The 11,117-nt window shown below is 43.8% G+C and overlaps 1 protein-coding gene across 1 annotated transcript; it reads left to right on the forward strand.

The window, feature by feature from the left end:
• The first annotated feature begins 4,917 nt into the window (after positions 1–4,917).
• On the forward strand, positions 4,918–8,034 carry Spi2 (silk proteinase inhibitor). Its single transcript, NM_001043582.1, is given in 3 exon segments — positions 4,918–4,947; positions 5,548–5,665; positions 7,780–8,034. Coding segments are annotated over 3 exon segments (198 nt in total). The 5' UTR covers positions 4,918–4,931; the 3' UTR covers positions 7,844–8,034.
• The last annotated feature ends 3,083 nt before the right edge of the window (positions 8,035–11,117 follow it).

The following is an 11,117-nucleotide window of genomic DNA, read 5'->3' on the forward strand; positions in this document are numbered from 1 at the left end:
TATAAGTTTCCATACATATACGCTCCAGGAGGAGCGCGAACTCCGTGCCGTTATACGTGGCATCCCTAAAGAGTTGGATGCCGAGCTCGTCAAGGCCGACCTTCTCGAACAAGGCCTACCGGTTAACTCCGTACACCGCATGCACACAGGCCGCGGAAGGGAGCCATATAATATGGTTCTCGTCGCCCTCCAGCCTACCCCCGAGGGTAAGCAAATATTCAACATCCGAACGGTCTGTAGCCTTTCCGGAATCGCAGTCGAAACCCCACACAAGAAAGGCACACCTAGCCAGTGCCATAACTGCCAATTATACGGGCATTCTTCCCGTAACTGTCACGCGCGCCCCCGATGCGTCAAGTGCTTAGGCGATCACGCCACGGCCCTATGCACTCGCGATCAAAAAACCGCGACAGAACCGCCTAGCTGCGTCCTGTGTCGAACACAGGGTCACCCCGCAAATTACCGCGGATGCCCCCAAGCCCCGAAAATAAATCGCCGCGTCGCCCGCCAAAACCGCCTCCGAGCTTCCGGCCCAGACATCAAAGCCTCGGCACCCTCTGTGTCGCAGGCTAAGCCAGCGTTCGTTCCGGCGCCGGTGCCCAGTGTCTCGGCCTGGGCGAAACCGCTGCCGTACATGAACACGGCTACAACTCCCTCCTCCGCGATTCGTCCCGCCCCCGCGACTCGTCCCTCTCCCGCGACTTGCCCTCCGACCGCGTCCGACAATCTCGCTTTAGCGATCGACTTCTTTCAGTCGATCAACTTTGAGCGCGTTAACGCTTTGGGCGACGCCATTCGCTCTGCCTCCACTGCACAACACTTTATCGCCGTTGTGCAAGAATACGCCGACGTATACGCGTCATTAAATACGTACGTCCTCCCCTCATTCCGCCGGTAATCAATGGCGTATATAAGTAGAATAAAGCCCCTATCCGTAACGATAGGATTTTTTAACGCTTACGGTCTCGCAAATCAGCGTGATCAGGTTTCTGACTTTTTGCGTGACCATCAAATTGATATCTTTTTAGTGCAGGAGACCCTACTTAAGCCCGCGCGCCGTGACCCTAAAATCGCGAACTATAACATGGTCAGGAACGACAGGCTCTCTGCTCGTGGTGGTGGTACCGTCATTTACTATAGAAGAGCCCTGCATTGCGTCCCACTCGATCCTCCCGCGCTCGCTAATATCGAAGCATCAGTGTGCCGAATCTCACTGACGGGACACGCGCCGATCGTTATCGCGTCCGTTTATCTTCCACCGGATAAGATCGTTCTAAGCAGTGATATCGAGGCGCTGCTCGGCATGGGGAGCTCTGTCATTCTGGCGGGCGACCTAAATTGTAAACACATTAGGTGGAACTCACACACCACAACCCCGAATGGCAGGCGGCTTGACGCGTTAGTCGATAATCTCGCCTTCGATATCGTCGCTCCGCTAATCCCGACTCACTACCCGCTAAATATCGCGCATCGCCCGGATATACTCGACATAGCGTTATTAAAAAACGTAACTCTGCGCTTACACTCGATCGAAGTAGTTTCAGAGTTAGATTCAGACCACCGTCCCGTCGTTATGAAGCTCGGTCGCGCTCCCGATTCCGTTCCCGTCACGAGGACTGTGGTGGATTGGCACACGCTGGGCATCAGCCTGGCTGAATCTGATCCACCATCGCTACCGCTTAGCCCGGACTCTACCCCGTCTCCCCAGGATACCGCTGAAGCCATAGACATCTTAACGTCACACATCACCTCGACATTAGATAGGTCATCGAAACAAGTTGTAGCGGAGGACTTCCTTCACCGCTTCAAATTGTCCGACGATATTAGGGAACTCCTTAGAGCTAAGAACGCCTCGATACGCGCCTACGACAGGTATCCTACCGCGGAAAATCGTATTCGAATGCGTGCCCTACAACGCGACGTAAAGTCTCGCATCGCCGAAGCCCGAGATGACAGATGGTCTGATTTCTTAGAAGGACTCGCGCCCTCCCAAAGGTCTTACTACCGCTTAGCTCGTACTCTCAAATCGGATACGGTAGTAACTATGCCCCCCCTCGTAGGCCCCTCAGGCCGACTCACGGCGTTCGATGATGACGAAAAAGCAGAGCTGCTGGCCGATACATTGCAAACCCAGTGCACGCCCAGCACTCAATCCGTGGACCCTGTGCATGTAGAATTAGTAGACAGTGAGGTAGAACGCAGAGCCTCCTTGCCACCCTCTGATGTGTTACCACCCGTCACCCCGATGGAAGTTAAAGACTTGATCGAAGACCTACGTCCTCGCAAGGCTCCCGGTTCCGACGGTATATCCAACCGCGTTATTAAACTTCTACCCGTCCAACTCATCGTGATGTTGGCATCTATTTTCAATGCCGCTATGGCGAACTGTATCTTTCCCGCGGTGTGGAAAGAAGCGGACGTTATCGGCATACATAAACCCGGTAAACCAAAAAATCATCCGACGAGCTACCGCCCGATTAGCCTCCTCATGTCTCTAGGCAAACTGTATGAGCGTCTGCTCTACAAACGCCTCAGAGACTTCGTCTCATCCAAGGGCATTCTCATCGATGAACAATTCGGATTCCGTACAAATCACTCATGCGTTCAACAGGTGCACCGCCTCACGGAGCACATTCTTGTGGGGCTTAATCGACCAAAACCGTTATACACGGGAGCTCTCTTCTTCGACGTCGCAAAAGCGTTCGACAAAGTCTGGCACAACGGTTTGATTTTCAAACTATTCAACATGGGTGTGCCGGATAGTCTCGTGCTCATCATACGGGACTTCTTGTCGAACCGCTCTTTTCGATATCGAGTCGAGGGAACCCGCTCCTCCCCACGACCTCTCACAGCTGGAGTCCCGCAAGGCTCTGTCCTCTCACCCCTCCTATTTAGCTTATTCGTTAACGATATTCCCCGGTCGCCGCCGACCCATTTAGCTTTATTCGCCGACGACACGACTGTTTACTATTCCAGTAGAAACAAGTCCCTAATCGCGAAGAAGCTTCAGAGCGCAGCCCTAGCCCTAGGACAGTGGTTCCGAAAATGGCGCATAGACATCAACCCAGCGAAAAGTACTGCGGTGCTCTTTCAGAGGGGAAGCTCCACACGGATTTCCTCCCGTATTAGGAGGAGGAATCTCACACCCCCGATTACTCTCTTTAGTCAATCCATACCCTGGGCCAGGAAGGTCAAGTACCTGGGCGTTACCCTGGATGCATCGATGACATTCCGTCCGCATATAAAATCAGTCCGTGACCGTGCCGCGTTTATTCTCGGTAGACTCTACCCCATGATTTGTAAGCGGAGTAAAATGTCCCTTCGGAACAAGGTGACACTTTACAAAACTTGCATAAGGCCCGTCATGACTTACGCGAGTGTGGTGTTCGCTCACGCGGCCCGCACGCACATAGACACCCTTCAATCTCTACAATCCCGCTTTTGCAGGTTAGCCGTCGGAGCTCCGTGGTTCGTGAGGAACGTTGACCTACACGACGACCTGGGCCTCGAATCTATACAGAAATACATGAAGTCAGCGTCGGAACGGTACTTCGATAAGGCTATGCGTCATGATAATCGCCTTATCGTAGCCGCCGCTGACTACTCCCCGAATCCTGATCATGCAGGAGCCAGTCACCGTCGACGCCCTAGACACGTCCTTACGGATCCATCAGATCCAATAACCTTCGCACTAGACGCCTTCAGCTCTAGGAGCAGGCTTAGGGACCTCGGTAACCGTACTCGTCGAACTCGACAAAGAGTTCGCCGTGCAACCTAACCCATGAATAAGCTCGCTGAGTTTCTCGCCGGATCTTCTCAGCGGGTCGCGATTCCGATCCGGTAGTAGATTCATTCGCGAAGCAGCTGCTCTTGAGCTGTTAGGTCTCCTTCGGAGGCGCTCGGGTAGCTGTTAGCAAATCCCACCCCTCCTGGCTGAGCCTTTGCTCGCCCACCTGTCCTGGTGAAACTGGAAAGGCCTCCGGGCCACCAGTAATCCTTCAATCATAAAAAAAAAAAAAAAAAAAAAACCAATTAAGTTTTATTTTATTGACGTGACAACGTCTTATAATTCGATGGAGCCGGCTGCACGCACGAAAAAACATGACTCATGCGGCGTTACCCCACTCTGAGGCGTTCCATTTAAGGCTTGAAGTGCAAGCGAGAGCGCGCACCGAGCGACAAAGAGGCACAATCGGCCTCCGCGTTCGGCAGCGTTCGACATCTGTCTCTCTCCTACTTGAGTGAGCGATGCATCCGCGTGGACAGCTGCTATACAATAATACATTTACATGTTTTCGTCAAGTATGAAGTTCAGTGAAAAGTGAATGTGGTGTCAATTGTATATAGCAACGATAATTGCGATAATTGAAAAATTAAACCATTCCATCAGTATTTTCTTATGACGTTGTCACGTTCAACTATCGTCAGTAAATCGACTTTACAGATAACCGATTTTTTTATTTATTGCTTAGGTCATTGGACGAGCTCACAGCCTACCTGGTGTTAAGTGGTTACAAGAGCCCATAGACATATACAACGTAAATGCCATCACCCACCTTGAGATATGGGTTCTAAGGTCTCAGTATAGTTCCGACGGCTGCCCGACCCTTCAAACCGAAACGCATTACTGCTTCACGGCGGAAATATGCAATATTTTTGCAAATGTCTGTTAGGTAACTGCAAGATATCATTTTTGTGTTTGTGAAATTCATTGTTTTTTTATTTATTGTGAAGACTATGTAAGTCTCTACCAAATAGACTACCTATAAAATACGAAAGCCCACACTTGGATACTGTCGTATTTATGTTTAATTTTTTTTATTTTTTTTACCTGCTGTGGTATGCTTAAACTGTGGCACTGACATTTTTGTATATAAGCAGCAGCTGTCTTATTAAGTAATGAGTGTTCAGTTCATTCAAAATCGAAAACAATGAAGACTTCAATCGGTGAGAATTGTTTTTTTATTATTATTATTTTATTGCTTAGATGGGTGGACGAACTCACAGCCCACCTGGTGTTAAGTGGTTACTGGAGCCCATAGACATCTATAACGTAAATGCGCCACCCACCTTGAGATATAAGTTCTAAGGTCTCAGTTTAGTTACAACGGCTGCTCCGCCCTTCAAACCGAAACGCATTACTGCTTCACGGCAGAAATAGGCAGGGCGGTGGTACCTACCCGTGCGGACTCACAAGAGGTCATACCACCAGTAATTACGCAAATTATAATTTTGCGGGTTTGATTTTTATTACAAAATGTTATTCCTTCACCGTGGAAGTCAATCGTGAACATTTGTCAAGTACGTATTTCATTAGAAAAATTGGTAATCGCCTGCGGGATTCGAACACCGGTGCATCGCTTCAACACGAATGCACCGGACGTCTTATCCTTTGGGGCACGACGACGACGTTTTAGTCTAAGCCCTGTAAGCGATGATATAGGTCGTTCTGTTATTGTGCCACGCCAAGTTGTCGGTGCATCGGTCCCGATAAATCGTGACGGCAGTAATCGTGCAGTATTTTATTGTCAGTTGTATATATTTCAGTTCTAATTTTCCTCCTCGTCGCTTGCTGCACTTTGGGGGCTGAAAGTACCTGTATTTGCACCACCGAATATAAGCCTGTTTGTGGTACTAACGGTGTTACTTACGGCAACAGGTGCCAGTAAGTAAGACTTTACTATTTTAACACGATTTAACTTATCCTGTGTTCATAAATCTTATACCTTTAAACGAGCAATTCTTGTATATATATATATATAATCTGAATCTCGGGAACGGCTCCAACGATTTTCATAAAATTTAGTATACCTACAGGGGATTTCGCTACGATTTATTTTCAGAAAATGTTGTTTTATTCGTGTTTTCAATAATCAACTTTATGACTTTTCCCGACATCTATTGGCGAATATTAATACTATTGTTCTTAATTGAGAGTAACAAACTGCTTTAAAGAAACAAGATGGCGTTATCAAAAAAAAAAAAACGAGCAAAGCTCGGTCATCATCTAGTATATTTAATGCATTCTCTTAACGTAGCTATCAACAACTTCCTCACCAAAGATCTACCACTCCAACACTATCTTGGTTTTAGGCTCTTCAAGCACCAGACACCGACCTGGTCGATCTTGTCAATTAAAAAATCCGACCAGCGAATTAACCCATAGACACAGCCCATTGAGTCTCTCGCCGGATCTTCTCAGTGGGTCGCGATTCCGATCCGCTGGTAGATTTTTTTTCTTTATTGCCCTTGTAGGTAGACAGGCATACGGCGCACCTGATGGTGAGTGGTTACCGTCGCCCATAGACTTCAACAATGCCAGGGGTAGAGCCAAGCCGCTGCCTACCGTTAAGCACTCTCCACAAACCTCGTTTGAAGAAGGACATGTCATAACGCTCGGGAAACACCGTATTTCTCATTATTATCTACTCTGGATACATTGATCGTAATTTTCACTTTATCTCAATTTAATAAAAATCCTCTGTAACTACTCATTAGATTCATTTGTTGTTGGTATCAATTTTCTTTTAATTAATCTAAGAAATGATAATTATTTTGCATTTTGCATCTGGTGGTAGGACCACTTGTGAGTCCGCGCGGATAGGTACCACCGCCCTGCTTATTTCTGCCGTGAAGCAGTAATGCGTTTCGTTACTGGTGGTAGGACCACTTGTGAGTCCGTGCGGATAGGTACCATCGCCCTGCTTATTTCTGCCGTGAAGCAGTAATGCTTTTCGTTACTGGTGGTAGGACCACTTGTGAGTCCGCGCGGATAGGTACCACCGCCCTGCTTATTTCTGCCGTGAAGCAGTAATGCGTTTCGTTACTGGTGGTTGGACCACTTGTGAGTCCGCGCGGATAGGTACCACCGCCCTGCTTATTTCTGCCGTGAAGCAGTAATGCGTTTCGTTACTGGTGGTTGGACCACTTGTGAGTCCGCGCGGATAGGTACCACCGCCCTGCTTATTTCTGCCGTGAAGCAGTAATGCGTTTCGGTTTGAAGGGTGGGGCAGCCGTTGTAACTATACTGAGACTTTAGAACTTGTATCTCAAGGTGGGTGGCGCGTCTACGTTGTAGATGTCTATGGGCTCCAGTAACCACTTAACATCAGGTGGGCTGTGAGCTCGTCCACCCATCTAAGCAATAAAAAAATAAATAAAAAATGTTATGTTATAAAAGTTTCTCGTATGCTTGTTCAAACCAAGCCCCTTTATAGAAAACTGGAGCAACGTAATTTGATCAATTAAGAACCAAACTGATTGCCTGCAATTTAGCATCAGGCGTTCACACTTGATTAATTACAACAAAGTGCGAGTAGTGGTTTCTCGCTTCGGCAAAACTATAGTGATATAGCACTGTAATTAAAATTCGCAGGCTTACAGGATTCGTGCCTATTTCTCAAGCAAACTATGACTGAATATATTACATACCGCTATGTCTGAATTTGGAGATTAGTTTGAACCTGCTCTAAAAACATTTTAAATGTTTGTAAAATACTTTGAATGGCTAAGAAGCGACTACTGTATTCTATTATAATTTTGCGGTCTGCTTAAGGCACCAATCAAATGTTTGCGTTCTACGAAAAAAAAAACCTGTCAATCTTATTTTTAGAGGCATAATATTCTGAGATTCCAGTGCTTTCAATTAATTTACGAGTTCACCTTATAATATTTGTTTTATATTATCTAGGTATGGTATTCATTCGTGCCTTTCGCAGTATTTAATAAACTAAATTATATTTTTATGTATTCAAGTCGGTGTAATGTTTTATTTTTCAGACTGAAATGTGCGAAAGCCATATTTGCCTACGACGGGCCGTGCTGCGGTGGCATCCGAATTTAGGGCTGCCAGACGTCTCGTATTTCCCGGGACGTCCCGTATTTTAGGCTTAGTTTAAAATGTCTCGGCGGGACTGACTCTGTTCCGTATTCGAACTGTTCGATTACAATTGTTTTGGTTTTTATAAATATGTTAAAACTAACTTGCTCCTCGGAGAAATATAAAAAAATAAATAAATAAAGAATGTCACTATATAATTTTGTTTTTATTTGTCCCGGGTAAAAAATTAAACTCCCGTATTTTTTATGCGTATTATTTTCGGCAGCGCTCGACATCTGTCTCTCTCCTACTTGAGTGAGCGATGCATCCGCGTGGACAGCTGCTATACAATAATACATTTACATGTTTTCGTCAAATATGAAGTTTAGTGAAAAGTGAATGTGGTGTCACCACCCCGCCTATTTCTGTCGTGAAGCAGTCGTAGATGTCTATGGGCTCTGGTAGCCGCTTAACACCAGGTGGACTCTGAGCTCGTCCACCCATTTAAGCAACTGAAAAAAGTTCATAAATAATAAACGCGACACTAAATTGCAGTAAAAGTGATTTTAAATAACTCATATGTGTCGCCCGCGCGTTACATAAGACTTGATTGCAATCTTTTGACACTGTCAATGGCACGAGCGTTGCTTATATACAAATTTACTATTACACATTTATAACTTAATATTATAGATTACAAAATTAACGAGAGGCCTTATTAACTAAATTTACCTGCAAAGATTAAATTGCAATGAAATTGTAAGGTTTACTAATTATTGATTTACTTGGAATAGCTAAGATGTCGGAGATTTATAACATTAACATGCAATAAAACTATTTATATGGTTTAGGGATGTGGAATACTATATCGATTAAACTTGTTGTCCACTTGAGTTTATCGCCTACCGGAGTCCAGACGTGGCGGCGACAAAGCAAATGCCACTCTTAGACTTGATTGAAAGCACAATTGCGTTGGAGGAGGGCTCGTTCGAAGTCTTCACATCAGAATACTCACATTTACATATACAAAAATAAGTTTTTTGTAGATATACGTTGAAACTCTAGATTACAATCCCGCGTACAGAACTAATAGTGCCAAAGCGAAGAGTTAAATCGAATATAAAGCCCCTATATCGCTCCACCAAGGTAACTGATCCACGCCACCTAATACTGCTAAGCACAGCAGATACTAGTGGTAGGGTATCTTGCGAGTCCGCACGGGTAGGTACCACAATCCTGCCTATATCTGCCGTGAAGCAGTAATGCGTTTCGGTTTGAGGGGCAGGGCAGCCGTTGTACTATATTGAGACCTTGGTGGGCTGTGAGCTCGTTCACCTATCTAAGCAATAAAAAAAAAAGATACCTTCTCACAGATATGTTTAATTACACAAATAAGTATTTAAGTGTGAAAATACGTTCATTTTCCTTTATCGTTGGGCCGTGCACGATAAGTCGTTATTACATTTAAAAATAAAGTAATTATTTTTAGAAATTACCATTAATTATAAGGCATCGCGTGAATGTATTTATATGTGACTTCATTTTTGCAAGCGCGGAAGGAAATGAAAGCTCCAGGTTTTTGTACAGCCCGCCACGACTCTGTCGCTCAAACAAATCGACGGGTGAAAAGCTATTTTTCGGTTTAAGCGACATTTCGCTTAATACGCGACATTTATCTTTGTAATTAAAGATGTGTTTTATTTAGTATTAGTTTCAACAGCTCGATGATTTTAATTGAACTTCAATAAGTTTACTCCATTAAAACAGCTGAAGAAGTTTTTGACGTGACAACGTCTTATAATTCGATGGAGCCGGCTGCACGCATGAAAAAACATGACTCATGCGGCGTTACCTAGCTCTGAGGCGTTCCATTTAAATCTTGAAGTGCAAGCGGAGCGCGCACCGAGCGACAAAGAGGCACAATCGGCCTCCGCGTTCGGCAGCGTTCGACATCTGTCTCTCTCCTACTTGAGTGAGCGATGCATCCGCGTGGACAGCTGCTATACAATAATACATTTACATGCTTTCGTCAAGTATGAAGTTCAGTGAAAAGTGAATGTGGTGTCAATTGTTTATAGCAACGATAATTGCTATAATTGAAAAATGAAACCATTCCATCAGTATTTTCTTATGACGTTGTCACGTTCAACTATCGTCAGTAAACCGACTTTACAGATAACCGATTGTTTTTGTTAAGATATTTTTTTCAAATTTTAGTTAATCTTTAAATGGCTTCCTGTAAAGTTCCTCTGTAAAGTTGCAAAATTTCGCTTATACTACTTTACCTTTCGCCTCCCGAAATATATTTTTTGAAAAGATTGAAATTTTATTTTCTCAAATTAATATTTCGTGTAATTTTAAGACACGTACGTATATAATAAAATATATTTATTAAACATTTGTTTTTATCGACTCTCTCTCCTCTCAACGAGAACAGCTGGCGCACACAAGCCTGCGTCCCTAGACCCATAATTATCGGCTAATTTTCATTACTGATAATTAGGAGAGCGGTATTCCTTGTAAAATATATTATTGTAAGCTAGTAGGTACCTAAAGAGGTTTGGTAAGGTTCATATATATATAATAATATATATTTTTTTAAATAAAATGTATGAATAAACAACCTCTTATTAATTTAATAACACTTAAAACAATTTAATCGTTCCCCAAGGCAAATGTGCATATAAAATAATGACTTATAATTCTAAGGACACGAATTAAAGCATAATTAATATTATTCATATATAGAAATAACGTATGTAGTTGTGTGTGTATCTATATACTAATACGTGGAGCAAAAACTTTGTACCCGTTTTACGAAAAATTACGCGGACGAAGGAGAATGAAATTTTCCACACTTATCTATACTAATATTATAAAGAGAAAAGATTTGTTTGTTTGTTTGTATTGAATAGACTCCGAAACTACTGAACCGATTTGAAAAAAATCTTTCACTGTTTGGAAGCTACACTATTCCCGAGTGACATAGGCTCTTCAATCTTTTTTGAAAAAAATTAGGGATCTTTGCTGAAAACTCCAATAATGTAACCCAAGGTGTAAAAAAAATTCTTAAAATATTCTTTACATCGCGTGCCCTGCGAAAACGATTGATGATAGAATAAAATAATGTAGCACGACTTTTTAGAACACATTATTAATTACCAAAAGTGTCGAAACAGCATATGTCTAACTATTGTAATTATGCCGCAATAAGTGTTCTTTTATTTAAAAAAATAAAATAACGTCAAATATCGTTGAAATTTTTGTTAAAGACCCGAGCGGAGCCGTACATACATAC

The sequence above is a fragment of the Bombyx mori genome, chromosome 20, assembly GCF_030269925.1.
Source record: "Bombyx mori chromosome 20, ASM3026992v2".
Lineage (NCBI taxonomy): Eukaryota > Metazoa > Arthropoda > Insecta > Lepidoptera > Bombycidae > Bombyx > Bombyx mori.